This window comes from Papilio xuthus, unplaced genomic scaffold, assembly GCF_000836235.2.
Source record: "Papilio xuthus unplaced genomic scaffold, Pxut_1.1 DF825017.1, whole genome shotgun sequence".
In the NCBI taxonomy this organism is placed as follows: domain Eukaryota; kingdom Metazoa; phylum Arthropoda; class Insecta; order Lepidoptera; family Papilionidae; genus Papilio; species Papilio xuthus.
In genome coordinates, this window is record NW_013533632.1 from 1379339 (window position 1) to 1401348 (window position 22010).

General features: G+C 33.9%; 1 protein-coding gene across 7 annotated transcripts in view; it reads right to left on the reverse strand.

The window, feature by feature from the left end:
• Window positions 1-1343: 1343 nt before the first annotated feature.
• bma (SCY1-like protein bma) overlaps window positions 1344-22010 on the reverse strand; it is a 39331-nt gene continuing 18664 nt past the window's right edge. Inside the window, exons 3-19 of one of the 7 annotated variants that reach the window (XM_013324101.1) lie at window positions 15595-15819; window positions 14728-14898; window positions 14026-14146; window positions 12122-12217; window positions 11718-11863; window positions 10737-10867; window positions 10349-10472; window positions 10110-10255; window positions 9622-9630; window positions 8855-9008; window positions 8306-8555; window positions 7903-8042; window positions 7119-7386; window positions 6792-7054; window positions 6568-6636; window positions 4305-4454; window positions 1344-2392 (exon numbers count right to left, since the gene is read on the reverse strand). In XM_013324101.1, the coding sequence (XP_013179555.1) occupies window positions 2366-2392; window positions 4305-4454; window positions 6568-6636; window positions 6792-7054; window positions 7119-7386; window positions 7903-8042; window positions 8306-8555; window positions 8855-9008; window positions 9622-9630; window positions 10110-10255; window positions 10349-10472; window positions 10737-10867; window positions 11718-11863; window positions 12122-12217; window positions 14026-14146; window positions 14728-14898; window positions 15595-15819 (2490 nt within the window). In that variant the 3' untranslated portion in view covers window positions 1344-2365. Of the gene's footprint in view, window positions 2393-3202; window positions 4455-6567; window positions 6637-6791; window positions 7055-7118; window positions 7387-7902; window positions 8043-8305; window positions 8556-8854; window positions 9009-9621; window positions 9631-10109; window positions 10256-10348; window positions 10473-10736; window positions 10868-11717; window positions 11864-12121; window positions 12218-14025; window positions 14147-14727; window positions 14899-15594; window positions 15820-22010 lie in introns of those variants that run through there. The other 6 variants (XM_013324102.1, XM_013324096.1, XM_013324098.1 and 3 more) reach the window with 6 other exon arrangements.

The window sequence follows — 22010 nt, forward strand, 5'->3', positions numbered from 1 at the left end:
CATTTTAGTTATATATATTAACAATGTATACATTTATAAACAAAATTATACAAAAACATTATAATATATAAAGGGATTTTAAATGTGAAATATGTATACATTATATAAATAGATATATATGTTATGCTATCTCTGAGCAACACCACAACCCTGAAGAGAGTAAATATTTAAGAAGAATATAGATATAAATTAGAGGCGATAGATTTTATTTGGACTAATTTATATAATTTTGTATATTTTTAAAAGTTATCGTCAATGTAAATTGACAGTTATAAGTAAATTTTTTTCCAATCAAAAAGTCTACTGGATTTTTTTTATATGGAACTTGTTCCATATCTTTAAATACGTGACATAAAAAGTTAATGTGAATTTTCAATTATTAATTTCAATGACAAAGTTTTCTTTTATATGAAAAAAGGTTGAATTTAATTCCGAAATGTATCAAATCAAGTTGTTTTTAGAGTATATATATAGAAAAGTTTGATAGAAAGGCTTTATAGGATAGTTTTAAATGTAAATTTTAAAATAAAAAGTAGTTTTTCGTCTAAATTCATAGACAGTTGTTATTCATACATAGCTTACCCCTATTTCTCACTTTCTGGACTTTCTTACCTCCTTACCTACACTTAATCCTTCATACAATCACCATGACAATAAATATTTTATCCTTATTTAATAGGAATATTTATGTATATAAAAATAGTGCCTATTTTAATATTATATTGATATTTTTTTAAAAATAATATACAATACATTAAATACAAATCATACCGGTTTTTAAATAATTTTATATTTACGTTGGTGGAAAATAGTTTGTATAAATATTAAATTATTCCAACTTTCGTGAGACATTATACTAAACTGATATAAAAACGGCTAAACGTTCACGTATATTCGTCCGGTGGCGGCACCGACTGGTTTCGAGCCCATCGGGGGCACTTCATCGGGATGAGTGGTACTGGTATTATTTCGCGGACGCGGCCCGTCGCTCACTGAGCAGTGAAATAATACCAGTACCACTCATTCCGATGAAGGGCCCCCGATGGGCTCGAAACTAGTCGGTGCCGCCACCAGACGAATATACGTGAGTGTTTAGCCGTTTTTATATCAGTTTTGTATAAATATCATTAAAATTCTGTTAAAAACTTTTTTAACATAAATTTGTAAATATGGAATAATTTGTGCAAAATTTAGTGATAAAAATAATATTATTTAAATATTGAAAATTAATAAACATATAATAGAATATAAATATTATGTGAAAATAAAAATAAATAAATATGATAGATTGAATTAAAGAAATGATAACATTAGGCAATATGATGTACAAAAACATGCGACATTACAAGATACTTTGATAAAATTTAACTTAAAATATACAAGTTACAGTTCAATATAAATTAAAGTTTATCATTCCAAGTAATCTTAATGTTGGTAGTAGAATTTGCATCAGTTTTTCCATTTAACAAAAAAGCAACCCGCTTCAAATCGATTACAAACTTTGATTTGTTTCGATTTGTTTAGAGCGGGTACAGATGACTTCAAACTTTTTTACTTTATACAAATATATATCCAACTTGTATGAAGGAAATAACAACCTCATTTCATTCCTTGCAATCTTAATATTCTTATTTTTTTTTAAAGTAAGAATAGGTACTATATTGAATTTAAAAACCAATATGACAGAGTAATAAAGAATGATGTTTAGTTTTGTGCTTTTCAAGTTGATCATTCAGAGAAGTAAATTTCGAAAGTAAAGATCGAACAGCTTTAGTGCCAATATAAAGCAAAACTCGTGTTTGAATCAGTGCAAAGCGCAATTGTATTACTCAATGTGATTACCTCAGTGATATTGTGAAACTGAAATCAAACGACACATTCGGGATTGCCGGAATGATACGGACATTGGTCTGTTATACTCGTATGTTTCTAGATAGTTATTAACACGTTCGCTGCCATGTCTGCCAGTAAAAATGACATTGAGTGAATTATCAGATATATCATTCGTTATTTATTGTTAGCGTGTTAACTTTTTGTACGAGTAAACGTGTTAGATCGACCATACACGGACAAGCAACTTTAAGCAGTCGGCGTGCAACATTTTTAGCGGTGACAATATTGCTGGCACAAAGCCGACTGCTTTAGCTACTGTCTTGAGGCAGTCCGTGTAGGACTTTGTTATTCTATTGTCCTTGATCATGATATTAATTAAAATTAACATGTCCATAAAACTGAATGTAATAGAAGCATAAGGTAAAGGTGTGGGCACGATGCGACGAGGTACGGGCGGGCGGCGAAACGCGGCAATATCCGCTCAGTCCTCGTATGCTTCTGCCCGCAACCCTTAATGTTAATTATTTTCTGTTTATGTACGTCCAGAAAACAGCTGATACTGCAAGCAATCACAACAAATAGTGATTAAAATTCAACAATAGGTAAGACGGAGTTATTGACCCCCGCCCGCCCGTCCCACTACAAGCTCAAACCATCCATTACACGATGCCAGTAACCCACCAACAGCAAACGACAAAATCTAAACAATTCACACGCAAACTATGATAAGCACATCACTATGATAAGGAAACATATAAAAGACGTAATAAGGTTATAGTTTATGTAAATCATATTTAGAGAAGAGGGAAAATTTAATTTATGATATGAAAAATATATAAGGAAAGTATATGACAGTTACAACGGTACATTAGTCGCTTTAATAGTGCAATACAAACCATCCATTTATTTAGGACATCGATAGAAATCATAGAATTGTGAAGAACTAATTTCCACCTTTTAGGAGATACATCAATTATCTACGTGTTTGGGTAAACATTACATTCTAAAACTTATTTAAAGACGATTTCGTCAAAATGCATAATATTATTTTAATTTTTTTTTGTTTAACAAACATACACTACGTAATAAAAGCGACTAAAACTATATTAAAGTTGTTCACAGATAAGATTTTGATCACCCGTATACATTTATCTTAGTAGAATAAATATAAAATAAATTATAGTTTTTGTAAAAAGAAATTAAAAACCAATTATAACATCAGATAAACATGTAATTATTACGTTAATTTCAACAGCCGAAAAAAAAACTTATAACAATTTCTTTTATAAAACGAATGTTTCAGTAGAAACCTACGGTTATAATGTTTTGAAAATTTAGGTCTAAATAAATAAATAAATTAAATATTTTAAATAAATAAATAAAATGTTAATTGATTCGGTCAAGTTTATATTCTTGCTTTTATTATCATAACTGAAATTTTATTGAGCGGCCATTTTCATTGTCATTTCACAAACTGTATTTCACTCTCGTGTTTTACGAGCGAAACGTAGGCCTTTCAAATAAATTAAAGTGCTCGCGGTTAAGAGCCCCTATTCTTTTATATTGAGCCATAATATCCATCGATGTGGACTGAAATTGCTTTTAGTTTTTGGCACATTTTTAAATCAATATTATGAATGTTTGTTTTTAAATAATAATTGTGATGGTTTAACTGTTATTATAGTCACTAATTAATATATTATCAAGTTATTTATTTCGTTGATATTTGAGGTTATCATTTTTTTAATGTTTCCTTTACACAATGACAAATTTTCGAACCTTTATTTGAATCATAATTGTAGTAAATTATTAAAATATAATAATAAAAGGCATAATCGAAATAAAATATTTAAAACGGAGAAATCTTGGATTACCACATATGAGTTTAACACAATTTACGAAGAATATTTTTGAAGCTATAGAAAATGATGTTGATATGTTTTCGGTTAATCAATTTAAAGCTCGGAGTGTTTCTCTCACGTCGACAGGCATATCGTATACATAATCAAAAACATTCTCGATGTTAATTAAAGCAAATTATCATTTGGTTCGTATATAAATAATCTTTATATAAATAACATACATAAACTAAACACACGTACTCTAAGAAATTAAATGCAAATAAATCTAATTTGTTACATAACATGAACAACATAGATACTACAGAACATAGAGGGATCGGACGGGGATCGCCGTTGCCGAAGAAATAAGACGTATTAGAGCATTTAGGTTAGTCGGTGTAGCTACGGTCGCCCGGCGAGAAGAAGTTTTGCGCAGACGGCCGCATCCCCGATGGTTTAGCTGAGGGTCTAACGAGTAAGTGTAATATTCAGAGAGGGGCATTTGCGCACGGCCATGGCGGTCTGATGCAGGGCGTTGTAGCCGGCGGCGGTGGCGCTCTGGATGGCTCCGAGCGGCGCGTGCATGTGCGCCTGCATGCTGTGGTGCGACCCTATGGGGAGGTGCCTTACCATGCCGCTGCTGATCTGCTGCAGCAGACCGGACCCACCCTGGGCGCTTGCGCTTCCGCTCGCGCACGATGGACGCCGCGAACGAATAGACTGCATCGAAGACGTCAGCAAGAACGGCACGCTGGACGATGTATTGGGCATCGAACCCCCCTATTCATTGTACGCACAATGATTTAGAATCGTCACAATGGAAAAACACATTCGGACAACAAGCATATCAGTAAAATATCATAAATACAAAAAGAGGACACAAAAATATATCATTATATCTTGAAAAACTGTCTAATTTCTGACATCTGCATCGCTCGAGTTGTAACCATCTGCACATATTGTAGAAACGATTAAAAATGCTTGATGTGATTTTTGCATCGCTTACTTTGTTTGTCTATTCAATTGGGTACATTTTAAATAAAAATGTTTACTTGCAAATTTTTTGCTTCCAAGCGTAATATTTCTGTTCGCATAATATCATTTTTCAATTGGATGAATCAAGAAAACCATTAAATTTCAACAACGCACATATTTCGAATATTTTAATACGATATATTAAAATATTTCAAACATGTAACAATATATTGCATAGTGATCTAAACGTTTACATGCTATAAGCTTTATAAAATATCAAATTAAGCTGTACCTATTATGAAAATGTGGCGTAAGCAAAGATGATGAGAATGATATCATCGACCGCCATACCTGTTTTGTAGCAAGACGTTGCAATATATCGAGCTTCTAGAGCATGCTTAATACTGTCTCATCCTTCTGTTTAAGCACGATTTACGATGTTTGTTGATGTTTATTTCGACTACACTATCACTAAGATGTTGCCGATATATATCTAAAAAGCCAATTTTAAAATTGGGGATTTACTTATTCAATCAAGCATCTAAAAGTGTGTTTTGTTGAAGCACTTGCAATATTTCATTATTAAATATCCAATCCCAATAAAATCTTTTTAAAAAAACTTTTTATTTCACAGTTGCGTATCTGATCTTAATTGTTTTAATTGAATTGCAGGACCTACTTCTTGCATTTAAGGATGGCCACCGTTTTAATGAGTAGAAATCTCACACATGTCTTTCCCCCAAAAGGCTTTTTTCCTTTTGAAGATTTCTTCCGAAATCAAAGAAAAAGACCTATAATTCTGGTATTTGATGCTAAAAAGCTGTCGTTCGGATTCAAAATCACACGACTTTTATAAAACACTATATTGACGCAACCCAGAGCAACTTATTTAATATTGAAGGAAGTTTATATTTACTAAACAAACTTGACGGAACAAGCTAAATATTATCATCATACGAGCTTATTCTAAATAATGGTATATTAAAAATTGGCACAAATCCGCTGCGTTATTTGATTAAGAAAAAATATAAGGAAGTATGATAAGTAAATCTGGCAACGTCTTAGTGTAAGTGTACGGAAATAATCAAAGAAATGAAAGAAGTAGAAACTGTCTGACACTTGTAGAAGAGGAGTCATACTCACGATCATGCTCCGTGCAAGCTGCGTAGAAGAACAAATAGCAACAGTGAATGAGACAGCGTTATACATTACGGCTTCAAGCCATTTCATTAATGATGATGAAGGCACACTTTTTTTCTCTTTACTTACAACGTTGCCAGATGACTCTTGCCCTGTGTAAATGCAAATGATCGTAGGAGCATTCGGTACTGTTTGTTTGTTATTTAGATCTTGAATTATATATTTCTATTGTTTTTAAATAAAAGGAATTTCGAAAATCAAAACCATAATAGCCAATATGTAACCAAATTAAGAAGTTAGTCAACGGTACGGAGTTAAATTGTATTAGTCAATAGTGAGTTGCTTTTGTGAGTTTATTCAAATAATGTAATCATATTAACTCCTTGAATTCGAAGGAATACGTAGGATATTGCGAGGCGCTCATGCATCAGTTTAATCACTGGCAGTTACTGGGCATGCATCACTTCTTTATATCTCAAGGTTATTTGAATCGATGACGCAGGTGTGTGACAGCATTGATGTAATGTGATGAGGGGACAAATGATCAGACAGACAAAGTTCGAAACGTGTGATAAAAACGCCAACCAGGTTCGTGCAAATGTACGAGTGAAATGAATATATGATCGATGAGACATTATCTCTCCCTGTCAGTTTGGGAAGAAGACGCAACCGCAAAAGAGGACAGACCACATAAAATACTAAGCCGTTCAAGTCGACATTTAATAGAGGGTTGAGCGACAGTGCTCAATCGGGTAGGCGCACGGGTGGCTTCACTTACGACGGGATGGGAGGTCGCCGGCACTGACAGGCTCGAGCCTGAACCACCGCGTCCTCTGAACTGGTAGCCCTGCCAAAACAATACCGTCACTTCACCGTTATCAACGACAATGCTGCGTACCTTTTCAGCGTCTACGCGGACTCAGTGTGTCCAATGGTGTTGTGTCAGGTTGTAGTTAATTGTGAATATTATGTCTGAAATGCTACAATTTTACTAGGACTTACCGTTGGCGGCGATAGATTAACAGCGGATGCACGACGTTCCTGGGGGCCAATGCTGGAGTGGCGGCGTGAGGGCAGGCCCGAATTATTGCCACCTGGAGTCCCACCCGGAGAGGACGCACAAGACGGTGCAATGCGAATCTTAGGTGTCATTAGAGTGTTATCTGATAGACGGCGATTGGGTGAAGCGTTGCCGACGCGCAGGAAATTGCTATCGTTATTAGCGGAGCTGCTCGATCCGAAAAACCACTGACCGAAGCCTTTACCTGTGAGGGTGAAGTAATTGTTCATAATATTAAAAAAATACAATTTGTACAGAATTTGACTTACCCAGGGCAAATTTGTTTTTAAAGGCACCAATGCCGCTGATGGGGCTAGGGCCACTGGCGGAGTTTTTACGCGCCATGTCCTCGGCGCTGGAGGTCTTGCGCTGCTCGACGCGTAGGTTGGGGATGTTGAACGGCGGGGCGTTCATGTTATCAGTGCTTCGCTGGTGTCGCAGGGCCCGGTAGCGGTCGGGGCTTCCGGTGCCAAGCCCTTCCATTCTCATTTTATGACGTTGATTCTTATCGATGTTGTCCAGCATGTCATACAATATCTACAGAAACAATATACATTTGTAATATCGAATGGTTGAACTACTGAATAAAGCTTTTACATTCTTTGGTAGAAAGTAGTTTCACTTTTTATTGGGGTCAGTAAGATGGGAGTGTATTCATTCGGAATCTGATTGAAAATGACCCCGAGACTTCACTTTATAGTATCGTAAAACTTCACGGTTCTGTCGCTTTGGAAACACACCTGTGAATTTCTATAAATTCTGTCGCAATACATTTATCTATAAAAATACAATGTTGTATATTATGTTTCATAATAATTAAAATGAATAAAATTCGCATTGGTTTAAATTATTTTGGAACTTATTTTTCTGATAAAATCACGTGGTTTAACTAATTTTAATATAAAGTACTTTACATTAAAGATCGATTATACTAATACTAGTAAAGCTCCGTATTGTATTTATATTATTGTGTTCAAGTCTATAAACGATTGTAATATTATATAAATATTTTTAATAATAGGTAGTTTTTTTTTAACTCAAAATAGATATTACTACCTCCATTAGGTTGCCGAACTGTTCGATGTTCAAACCAGGATTGACGGTCTGCGGTGCCAAAGATGGTATCATTTGAGTTGCCATGGCACAAGGCGTCAATCCAAACTTCCTTTCCATTAGGATCGCCTTATAAAGCTCTGGAATTAAAATTAACCTTGGCAGATCGCATTGTTAAAATTGTCACATAAATCGCGTCAGATCAAACAAAACAAGATATCTTCGCTGCGCTGTGATAAAACCGCATTTGCTATAATCGCCAAGCTTATTCTTTGGAAGAATCAATTTTAATTAAACACAAAACGCATAGGCACTTTAAATAAGATCTGTATTGTAAACGTTTACAACATCTTAGAAAGTCGCTACATTAATACGCTTAAAGAACCAATTCTCCAGTACTTACTGACGACCCGATTGACAATGTCGGGGTCGCTCAGCCGCATGGCGAGCAGGGTTGGGATCACGCTGTCTGTGATGTTGTCACGTTCCAGTCTAGAGAGAACCTTCTCGTAGAATCCGAGGGTCAAACTGATGATCTTAACATCGCTCTTGTTCTTTTCGAGCAATATCTTCACTTTGCCCACCACAACGTTTCGCAAATCCTCGTCTTCCACGTATTCGTGGACAGATTGCAGTGCAATCAGAGTCGCCGTCTAATCAGAGAATATTTTAAAAATCATTGTAATGTAGTAATGAGTAAGAAACAAAACAGTAAGACCTGATCCAACTAACTTTATCATTGGGTCGTCATTCTGTCTGTAAATTATTTTTATTTTCTAAATATAAATCTTACAGAATATACAATAAAAGTCACGTCCTCAGACGGAGTATGACGCCAATACTAATTTTGTTAATTTCGTCGAAAAATAACAATTGCAGTTAGAGTACCTACTTGTAAGTAAGGCTATGAAACTATGCACACATTATGAAGAATCTCCAGTTTTTTTGGTACCTGGATCTGGTGAGCCTTATGGTCCATTGACCTGTACAGCATTGGCATAAGCTCATTGGTGATCATTTCTTCTTGGGCCTTCTTCAAAATGATATGCAAATTCTCTAGCAACGTTACAGATGCTTGGATACTTTTCGGAGAATTCATTAGGTTCCTGTGGAGGTAACCGTTTATTTTCTAGATAAAATCTTTTAGAAAGTGAAATTTGCATGAAAAACAACTTATGCTAAAGCAGTTCCCAATTTAGATGATATTTAAAAAAGGTTATGGGTACTATACAAAAGTGCTTAAAAGTAATCGAACATGATTTTTACGCAAATTAATCCATTTCTATTAGTTGCTCGTTGTCGTTGAGAAGCAATAAAGTCATAATAAGAGCGTCGGTGACTCAGGGGTTGGAATCCCGCCATGTACCAATGTGTTTTTCGATTTCCGATTTACATATGTACATTTATCCGACGTTCTTACGATGAAGGAAAACATCGTGATGGAACCTGCACATATCTAAGAATAAATTCAAAGATATGTGTGAAGTCAACCAACCCGCACTTGGCCAGCGTGGTTGACTATGGCCTAATCACCCTTAATTTAAGGTAAGCTCCGAGCCCCTCGGTGGGGACGTATAACGAGCTGATGATGATGATGAAAGACATAATTATAAATGAACAATAAAAACAAAATTAAAAGGTTTTTGTTTCATCGATAAATGTTTTAAATGTTTTTATCACATTTTTAATAAAATAAATGTAATTGATAGTTATAGTTACCAGTAGATCCTGTGTATGCAGAGAAAAAAATCGTGCTTTAGTAAATGATGAAATAATTATACGCCAAAACTGAAAAATATATTATTTCTATAACTAACTGGTAGTAATAATTGTAAAATATAAAAGTATAAAATTAATGAGCCACAAAAAAGATGCTTCAGTAAATGTTTAGTACGTTTTAAAACTCAACCAACCATGGTAATGGGTAATTCTCGATTGAATGTGTTGGTTATATGTCATTAGGATAACTTTACGAGTAGGAAAATATCATGTAACTTTGGAACTTTATGCCTTTTATTTTAGTACATTTTCATTCAATTGATGCAAAAATATGCTTGCTTGTTTCATCGGTTAGTTTTAATTCTTATCTATAAGTAATCTAGCATTGGTCAATGGTGGATCCATAACATCCTTCCTAACAAGATTTCGCCTTGATTGTACGACATGGCAAAAGAGTAAGTCTAGTAGGTATTTAATGTATTAATTACTTCAGAACGGGAAGAACGTAGTTATCGAACTCCTCATGAGTGGCTTCATTAGTGAGCCAGATGATGGGCTGCAGCACAGGCGCCAGCACCTCGGCGGTCCTTACTTCCATTTGCAGTGCCGGCCATACATGTTGCCAACGCAGTTTCTATAGCATCGCATTGGTCAGTCGAAGAAAATGAATTGAAAGCAGTTGAATGTAAGAAGACTGATAGAGTCTAACTAAAAAGAGATAGAGTACCTTCGGAATGTAGGGCAATGCTTCCAGGAGCATGGTGGTATAGAAGTTGGCTTTCTGGTGCGGGTCCTTCATGGTGATCACGTCCAAGAACTGCATCGCTTGGATTGCCGGCTCGCTCTGACACCTGGGCGATAAAACGGTCGTAATACTATTTTATAATAGTAGATTTATTTCCCAAAAAAAAAAAATCTTAATGAATTTTTCTATCTTGGAAATATTTTGGTTAAAACTCTAACGTTATGTAATAATAAGATAATGTAAATTTTGGGCGCTTGTAAAATTTTAATATGACTATAATATGCATAATCACTGGTACATTGCAGAACATTTTTATTTTCCTTTATTGGATATATTTAAAGAAACATCCCTCATCTACAGCTATATTTACTTGAAGTATTTAATCAGTGGCAGGAGTTGGGTGGTCGGACGAGGGTGGGGGTCCCTCGAGAGTAGACGCTGCGTTGCCTCTTGAAGGCCGCACGGCACGCGCGTCAGTACAGCATTCACTTGTTGCTCCAACTGTACACGCCATACATATTATAGTAGATATAGTTTAAGTCATTGGCCGTACGTATGTTGTAACTTCTGAACATTATTAAGATATAAAAACTCAAACTAATCGAAGAAAACTTATCTTCATAGTAATCTTACTAATATTATGAATGTTTAGATGGATGGATAGATGTTTGTTTGAAGGTATAGTAATTTGGCATAGATGTAGAACATAGTCTGGAAGAACACATAGGCTACTCATTATGTTTTTTCTTTAAATTCAGCGTGGACGGAGGAGCGGGCGACAGCTAGTAATTTAAAAACTAAAATTTGTGATAGAAATAATCTATTTATGAAACGGCCAGAAATCTAAGTATTTTATTTTTCAGAGATATACATATCTTATGGTTAAACTACTAAAGTTATGAATAATGTTGAAACTTATTTACTAATTGCAGTTCGCCGTTAACTATGAAAGTTAGATGCTAAAGGTTAATGTTGGGAAAGTTTCTCGCCACATAAATCACTAATAGGGGTTGTCGTTGGACATGTATAATGGTAATTAACAACGGACATATTTCTAGTTAAATATCACATAGACTTAATAGTCTAGAATATTTGTAGGGGGAGGAGGAAACAAGCTGCGGGATTTTTTATATCATTAGGAAACTAATCATTTATATGTATATTAACTTTATAAGGAAAACTTAAAATTAACATAGTAAGGAAAGGATGGGAAGGGAAAGAATACAAAAATTAAGATTTCGGCATTACATCAATGAAGTGTTGCCGGTCCCTAGAACCCTAAGTCGTTACTGTTTGGATATATCGTTGAAGACATACCACTTATGCAATTCTTAGTCTAAATATCACTTACGTAATCCATCTGCTTCATGTAGAGTATCGGATTGTTGTTGGCTTGGATCAGAGACTTGCCGCAGTTAAAGATGGCGCAGATGACAAGGCCCAGAGAAAACATATCCGACAATATGTTGCATTGTGCGTTAGTCTGCATTTCTGGGGCTGTTAGAAAAAATACAAATGTATTAGATATCTTACAATTTTGAATATTCTGTGTAAAGCGAAGTTCAATGTAAACATCGATTAGTTTCGGGCCACCTGGGGGCAAGTCATCAGACTGATTGGGACTGGAATGTTAGCTTCCGGTCAACATCCGCCTCGCACTGACCTGCGTGAATTGGTGTAAGGGGCCCTAAAGTAGTCGGCATTTAAACTAAATTGCACCTTGTAAACTAATAAAAATATAAATTTATAATTTACCCATGAAATCCAGGTTAGGCTGGCAGAACTTAGCCACCTTGACGGACCATGGCACCACGGGAACCATATCAGTCGGGTCCGGGCCCGTTATGTCCTCTGTATAAAATAAATTATGTTGTAATAAAAAATTCTAACTGTGACATACCCATCAAACGATTTAAATACTGGCAGTAGCTTTCATTATCTTGATTGCCTATCTTTTGATATGATCATATGATACTAGAATAGCATTTTACCGAAGTGGATAGGAAATAATCGTCCTCGACTGTACTAATTGCCGCTGCTATTAATACTAATTATAAGTTTGGCTTTAACATTAAGCGAACCAAATCGATCTCCTACACGTGGGTTAAATGGGGTTAAATCGAAAGTGGAGCGTAAATGTTATTGTAATATTGATAGTGTTTTCATCATCATCAGCTCACTATACGTCCCCACCGAGGGGTTCGGAGCCTAGCCCAAGTTAAGGATGATTGAGCCATAGTCATCCACGCTGGCCAAGTGCCGGTTGGTTGACTTCACACATATCATTGAATTACTTCTCAGATATGTGCAGGTTGCATCACGATGTTTTCCTTCACCGTAAGAACGATGGATAAATGTACTTATGTAAATCGGAAATCGAAAAACACATTGGTACATGGCGGGATTCGAACCCAGGATCTGCCGATTGCAAGTCAAGTGCTTGACCACTGAGCCACCGACGCTCGATAGTGTTTTAGATATTAATTTCAAGCAATATGAAATAGCGTAGCAATTTATCCATATAATAAGCATAATCTCTTTTAATATTAATTTTAATGTTCCCACTGTTAAGTGATTTTATCAGGTACAATACGTTTTGTTGTGACTAGATTTTTAAAGTAAGGTGTCATTGAATACGGATTTTGCCCCCCCATTTTACCTTGGGTTGTTTGTGTTTTGGAAAAACCCGTAAAAAATTGTTATGCTTTATTCCATGAGATGAGGGATTATATCTCACATATCTATATGAAACTGAACACCCGGATAATTACAGTCAAACCGGTTTGTTTTATTTTATATATATATGTCACAATGTTAGTTACCATAATCTTCCGAAACGACCTGGCATATTTTATATCAGTATTCAATAGGTCAGAGAATCGGCAACGATATATGTTATAATCCCGCGCGAACGGAGTCTCGGTCGATAGCTAGTACTAATTTATCCAACGAAGCATTGTTTTAAAGATATGTTTTTTTTTTTAAATAGTACCGAACTTAGTATTTATTTAAAAAGAAAATATTGTACGTGAAAGGTACGTTCAATTCAATCAAGATTTAATTAACTGTTGTCAATTGATGTGATTAATTCTACGTAGCGTAGATTAAATCGCATATAGGAGTATCTCACAAGTATCAAACAATTTTGTTTTGATACAATTTTCAATGTAATCATAATTTGATCCCCCGTTCGTGCGAAGCCTCGGGCGTTAGCTATACTCACCTACTTTAATTAACGCCCCCAACGAGGTTCTATCTATATTTACTAGAATTTTTAAAGCCTTGCTTTTTTTCTAACCTGTGAAATTCTTCAGCGAAAAGTTTATGAAAATTAACGTAGTTCCAATAACTTCTATTATTAGGTTTCGAATTTTAACTGAAAAAACTATTCAAAAAGTTTATAAAAAAAAGATTATAAAAAAAACTCAAGATCAAAGTGCTTCACCGTGTCTTTGAAGTTAAAATATAATGAGAGACGTACTTAGCTTTATTAATTTAGGTTAAAATTAACGATGCTAGTGATAAAGGGCATTCCGATCACGAGTTAATGGGTTCCTATACAGTCATTTGATGTGAACGATATTCTAGGACAAACCTATATCGTACTTACACTATATATTTTCAAATTTAATGATTATGATATTGATATGTAATCTTACCCACAAATTCCAACCCAAAGAGTTTCCAAGTGCCACGTTTGGTGACAATGATAACTTGAGGGCATACGTTGCGGTGGATCTGACGCGCCGTGTAGTGCAAGAAATGCAGTGCTTCGATGATCTATTACAAAAATTGTAAACATATAAATTACTACAAAACAGTAGATCCACGATTATATCCTTTTTACTATTTCGGAATTAAAGGGTTTTTATTCATTTACAAATTGCTTTGATTTTCATTGATTTGGGAATTGGGTATAAAGCTGACCGTAATATCGGAACCGGTGATTACGTAGAGTAAACTCTTTTGAGTGACAGCGGCCGACGTAATTGGGCCGCATCGGGCCAACCATTGAAAGTTATGAACTAACAATAAATAACAGTAAAACTCATTCGTTTGCTTGAATATGGAATAAATGCAAATTTAAATTTTCATCATCCATCCATACTTTGTCATATAATTGACATCGACGAGAGTTACCTGTTGCATTTTTTATAAGTAAATAAAATTATGTTTTAAAAATGTTCTTAATTATTAGATTCTTTGTATGCACAAACATTCCTAACAGTAAAGGTTATAGAGCTTTTGAAAGTGCTCGCAGACGGCAGTCTTATATCACTGGCATTGAGTAAAACCTATTATTAGATGAAAAGTTATCGAGGAAAGTACATTAAGTTTATTTCATTGTTAAATGCAGTTACCTGAAGCAGACCATAACGCAGCTCAAGGTCTATGAAGTAGTACTCCTTTGCGAAAGGAGGTCGCACCGGAGACCCCGTTGGAGATGGTGAAGTCGGCGTGCCCGGCGGCGCAAGCGTTAACGGATGGGGCATGACCGGCGGTTGACAATTCGGCAGTAAGGGCTCCGACTCCTAAATAATATTCAAGATTGTAACTGTTGCTTTTGACTGCAGTGACAATTGCATTAATAAATATTGTATTCGTTTTTACGTATAGAATGAAAGAGATGACATTTTGTAGTAAACCGGTATCTTTTGCATGTTTGTTGATAATAAATATTTAACGGTAAATCTTCGCGTAATTGTAACGCAGTATATGACGACAGCATTGCCATTATTTTTATTCACTTTAAAAATAGAGATAGTAATATTGTTCGTTTATTGAATTTGAAGTTCACGGTCCAATATTTCTTGGTGAAAATTGGTATCGACCGAATCTTCGCTGCCATCTTTACATAAAAGTAATAACATGGTTTATAATTAAAAAATGTAAAGAGTCAACTATTCTATAGAAATAACATTGGTCTAGTCTTTGTAAACAATCTCTGAATATGAACATCTAAGTTACAATAATCCGATTTTCTCGAAAGCTTCAAGCAATGTAAACCTTTTACTTACTATAAAACAAAGCGAAGCAACCTTGTCATTCTGTACTCTACCTTACCGAAAAAGGTTTTGGTAAGTAATATGTCATAATAATTGATATGGTATTTTTTTAGACCAAGTTACTGTCACGATATTTAAAAACTCTATTATGGTGGAGGATCTCTCCTAAACTAAGGGTGATGGAGGTGATGGAGACGTAAGTCTATTTTAGTTAGTACTTACATGCCATGCCAGGATGTTATGGAGGCTGGCTAACACGGACTCGGATGCGAACGCGATGGTATAACTGCCTTCTTCCAGGGAATGGATGATCTGGAGCATCTTCGGGTTACGCAACTTCTCGAGCTGGCTGACGCAGTAGCGGATCCTCTCGATCATGATCTCCTTGCGCTTCGGCTTGTACAGCCTGTCAGCTATACGCTTGTCGAATACGAACACCGAACACTCCTGTTAACAAACACGAACATTTATTGTAGATGTAAGTATATCCGGTATAAAATTACCCGATATTGTTTAGTAGTAAGTAAACTCTTCGCCTGCTAAACTTGAAGTAGTGGTTACTAAGGGCGAGTGTACATTTAATGAAACAAATCAACACTAAGAGACTGATAATGTAAACATTAAATTATTCTGCACAGATCTGTAACATCATTTATGACAAGTTATATAGGTTTTAAGATTAATGTGTTTTTAAATGTGTCGAGGCAAAAGTATACTGTTTTAAGCCAATTGATGAATGAGGAATTTTTCGCTAATTGACGTATGAGGGAATAACGAATCGAGCTTTTAAATGAAATTAAAAAACGACAGCAACCACGTAATTTAAAAATCCTTAATAAAAACCCAAAGTTTTTTTATTAAATTAAACATTTTATTACAAATTCAGTATAAAGCTTTCCATTCGTATGTCATGAAATTTTCACTAAAATAGTCGACTGAAAAACAAATTGAATTTCCAACTTAATCCGATTTACGAAAGATGCGATTGAAAAGAATAAAATTGACATGATACAAGTGAATATAGGGGTAAATTAATCTTTAAATCTTAGTTAGAAAAAACAATTAAAGAAAGAAAGAAAGATTATCACGTACGTACACTATTTAGTAGGGCAAAATAAAGATTACATTAAGAAAACAAAACTCGCCACTTAGCTAATATAATAAAAGAAGTCTGAAAGTAGCACCAGTTGCAAATTAAGAAGCAAAAGATTAGCATTGTATGTGTAAATAAATGAATATTCTAGACAAGAGACTGCTAGAGCTACACTAAATTCAAATTCGTATTCTATCTACTCTTCTAGGTTACAGGCGTGAGTTTTAGTTACTGGTGTTGTTTTTAAAGGGCCATAATCTAATTAAATGCTATGAAATTCTCTTGGTACATATTCAAAGTTACCCTTTAAACTGTTCTATTCGTTAGTTTAACAATCCTGATTTATGTTAGAAACTAAACTCTCAACTTATCTCATTATAAAATCCCCGTCATTATTGTGAAACTGCAAATTAACTCGATCCGTAGCAAACAACTTTATACCTAATTGGAATATATTTAGATGTTTACAAAACAAAGTTTCCAGGTAATAAAGAGATTATGTTAAAAATACTTAAGGATTAGACTACTTTTACTCCGTATTATACTTAATACGGATTTAAAAAGGGCTAAAATATTATATTGTTGTTATTATCATCTTATATTATTCAAACTTTCGTGAGACATTATACTAAACTGATATATATCCGACTAGTTAGTGAGCTGAGGGCCGCGTCCGCGAAATAATACCAGTGCCACTCATCCTGATGAAGGGCCCCCGATGGGCTCGAAACTAGTCGGTGCCGCCACCGGACGTATATACGTGAGTGTTTAGCCGTGTTTATATATCAGTTTATTATCATCTTAATACTATTATGTTTTTTTTGATTCCGTATATCTTCCTACTATCTATGGTGACTCACATACCATGGTTCCAACCAATTTTCAGCTCTATGCGTGTTTTTCTAAATACAATTATCATGTGTAAATTGAAAAAAACTAATTTCAACTGTTATAATCGCAATATCTCAGAAACCGTAACTCTTAGACAAATGTATGTGGATGTTTTTTGAAGGTTCATGGTCTACAACTTGATCTAAGATAATTTTTTTTAAATCTTACCATTTTGCCAAAAACACAAATATTCCATTTTTGGGAATTTTCACCTTGTCTTTTTTTTACAATAAAGTAGCTTTAGTGATTTTTCAGGGTTATGCTTGTGACAGTGCTTCGAACATTCGTATCAATTTTCAGCTCTATTTATCCTCTTTTGAAATATTAAAAAATATATAAAGAGAAAGTCTTTCTTATCCTCGTTTGGGATTACGGTGGGCTGTTTGTGGCTGTCATAAAAAAGCAAGACTATTTTTCATTCACACGGACCTTTTCTCTTGGGTAATTAGGAAATAAATTACCTCCAACATTCAATTTCGTTTTCCTTACACATCAAAGAGCGGCCACGATTTTTTTTATTATAATACGTGACTATAAATATACAGATCTATTAATAATTCTATACAAATATTTTCGTTTTATATGTTTATATCATAATGTGGCAAACCAGCAAGCGACCACGTGATTCGCTAAAATAGCGAAGTGATACTTTTTTGACAATCACATAGCCTTGACGGTGACATTGAAAAAATATTTTAAGTGACTAATTATGAGCTTCTAAGACCGAAATATCCCTTATAACATATTTTTATGTTTGTTTTGTTATAGAAAATGTCAGGGATGAAAATATGTTTCATACAGAGGTTTCAGAAACCCATTGTAACCGTCTCGTCGTATCCTGTCTTTCATCTTTGACAAAACAAAAATAACAATATGTTTTAAACTGGAATTTTGGTCTCAGAAACGCACGGTTAAAATCATCAAAAGATAACAAAAATCATAGACGATTAGTGATAATTAAAGTTAGTAAATATTATCGTTAGTCTGCAAAACTTATTAGTGAACACAAATCCAATATTATTCAAGATCAAAACTTATTAAGAAGTTATAAACTTCTTAATTTTACCTTCTCAATGAATTTACTTGCGAAACTAAGTTACAACATAATAACTTAGCATAGAACAAGCTAATAAAAACTTTAATGAGTAAACTGTCCTAAATAACTTCAAATAACGTAGGCAGATGTTAGTATTGTAAATAAGCGATAAAGTTAAAATCAATCGGTAGAAATTTTAATCAAAGTCAAGTTTTCGAACTGTAATAACAAAACTTGCCCTGTTATTTAAAACAATAAGATTTTAACTATAGTTTGCTTAAAAATAATTACAAAATTCATCTCCTTTCAAAACGAAAGGTCAAGCATATTATGCTGTTACACGTCCTCTTTCCCTTCCTAACCTTTTTCTTATAAGGAAAGGGAAGTGGAAGTGGACTATCTGGATGAGAGGATGCATGGAAAGGGAAGATATTTTCTTTCTGTACATCCTCTTCTCCGTCGAAAGATAGGCAACGCATACGCAATTGCGTATGTCTATGGACAACGGTCACTTCGCTATTTCAGCAATTTCAGGTGGCCGCTCGCTCGTTTGTAACCTTATGATATAAAAAAAGAAAAACCCGTATTTGAAAATCCATTCTGGCCACTGTAGAGTTAAAATAAAAATAATATTTTAAGCCAGATCTATCCGTTTTCTATATTTTTTTCGTTTTTTGTATAATTATGGATAACAATTAGAAAAATTATATAGATACAAAATAATTGCTCAGCAGCCATTTGAATTTTACTAAAAAGCTACACAATACATCACATAAAATACCAATTCTCTCATGTGATATTTAAGTAAACAAATATTTACGAAGTGAAGTAATAAAAACGTTAAATGCAAAGAAACGGTATGTTCAATTAAATTTTGTACTGATGAACGCAATGATATAAACATGTGACATATTAATGGATGACGTCATTTCCAGCTTATGAGATATTGTGTCCTTGACCTAAATTCATGTTATAACGTTATTATACCTAAACAATTTTTACATCTATTTATTTACAAGACATTGTTTTATGCAATAACTAGCTGTCCACGTGGTTATACAAAAAATGTAATTAGTCTAGCCTATGTGTTCTTTCAGACTATGTTCTATACGTATGCCAAATTAAATCGAGATCCGTTCAGCCGTTGCATCCATCCACATCACATCCATCTAAACATTCGCATTTATAATATTAGTAAGTTAAATAAAAAGTGGCTCTTCAAGGCATAAATTCGAACAAAAAAATGAATAAATAGTATCCTATGTGCGTCTTATGGCTCTAAGCTACCTCCTCACCAATTTTCAGGCATATCGGTAAAGCCGTTCTTGAGTTATAAATAATGTAACTAACACTAACTTTTATATATAATATATAGAAAGAATATGTAATATTTTAACATGACATCTCTTATGTAAACATGCAAACATGAATATAAAAAGGTTTGGCACATTTATGTTTTTAAAGTTTCAAATGAAAGGGAAATTGAGCATCACATATTGCATATGAATAAAAACTAACAAAATTGTGATATAAAGCGAGTTGATTCATAGTTATACATTACTTAGTTTACACCGACCGCAAGACAGATCCCGAACCCTCAAGTTTTAATTAATTTCAATAGACACTAATCCCCGAGATAGTGTTCTGCATCGAGCGTTCTAAACCGACATTTAAATATACCGCTTTCAAATATATACAATAATACACTAGCTGTCGCCCGCGACTCCGTCTGCGCGGAAATGAAAAAAAGACTTAATGATTAGCCTATGTGTTCTTTCAGACTATGTTCTATATGTGTGCCAAATTTCATCAAGATCCTTTGAGTCTTTGCGCAAATACCTCTAAACAAACATCCATCCCTACATCCAAAATTTCCTACTTATAATAATATTATATTAGTAAGATATTATATGAATTAAGCTCTATTTTTAGAAGCTCTAACAGTTAATATATTATATTTGATGTATCATTAATGTAACGAAATATATTCAGTTACGTGTTTTTTCAAACTCACGATTTTAACCAATTATCGCCGCGCCGCCGTCTAAAACATTTCTCTTAATAAAACTTTTTTCTCAGTCATATAATAAGCCACGTGTTACATATTTTATAATATAATAAGCGTATTATGTAATGTTGTAACAATTTGGAAAAAAAAATCTTCTTTAGAACCAATTCCAATTCTAAAATAACACTGGCTACCAGTAATATAATAAACCAAGCCCATACCTTATATTTGCAGCTATATTCATTCCTAAATGTGCACGTAAATGTCATTATACGATTTGTTTTTTATAAAATAATTTTGTTTTCCATGTTCCAGGTGATGACTATCGGCAGTCGCAAGATTGGCCTTCCAGTATACAGTGGAAAGCTTTGGGGAAGGTGCAGCATTAAGTAAACACTGTTTGCTTATAAGATTTAATTCTATTTAGACGTAAGGGTGTATATTTTTAATCATTCGCCCTATTATGGGTCAAAGTTGCTGCATACGCTCCAATAACCAATGAAATCTGTGTCGCGAGAAACACGGTTTAATTAATCGTAAATCTTAAACGAAAAAATTAAATTATACTAAAATCAAACCTATCAAAACTTAACATTCAATTATTAAGGAATATTCACTTTTAAAGTATTATTAAAATAATTTAAAAATAAAATATCGTTAAAACTCCTCTCAAGTAGGGTTGGCGACAAGCCGTCCGTAAAAAAATAATTAGGCGAAAATATTATGGTTTATAAAACCTTTTGTGCCATCTCACGTGAATCCAGAGAGATATCTATTCTATAATATTATATTTAGAATAAATGAAAACCTTTAATTAAAATAAATAATACTATAATATTCTTTTGTAACAGAACCTTTGTCTACATGAGCTTTGTGTGAGGATAATATAAAGGTCGAATTGAATTGTGAGAAACATATATTTTTTTAAGTTTTAAGCAATCTATTTCTATGGCTGGTGTTCGTGGTAAGAGGATGGATGGAGGATCAAACATAAACAATATGTATCCTTCTTTGAATATATTTAAATATATTAACGTACAAAATTTATTTATTTAAACTCAACATCTTTATTCAGTTAATTTAAATAACCTTCAAATGAAATATTACAAATACGTAACGATTAATTTAGTCCCTTTTTATGTCTAGGGGGAATTTATCTATTTGAATATTTACTAGTTTGCGTGTTTTTTGCATTGAATAGACTCCAAAAGTACTGAACTTATTTGAAAATTTGTTTCACTGTTGGAAAGCTGCTCTATTACCGGGATCATATGCTGAACTTCTTATTAGATTTTTTTTAATTCAGCGCGGACGAAGTCGCAGGGAACTGTAAGTATTTTGAAAATTCTTGTCATTGTAAATATTATATTTTAATGCGATTTTTCTTTAATTTAGACATTTTAATGCTTATTCCATTTACAGAGAGACTCTAAAAGCAATTAATTATGTAATAAATATCATTTATGAAAGGAATTCAAATATGAATGCCATTTTACGGCGAGCGGAGTTATTAACTATTAAACTACGACTAATTTAATTAATTCTTGTTCAATATTTTATTAAATAGCAATTTTAATAATATTCCGCTAGCGCAGGTTTTGATTATAATT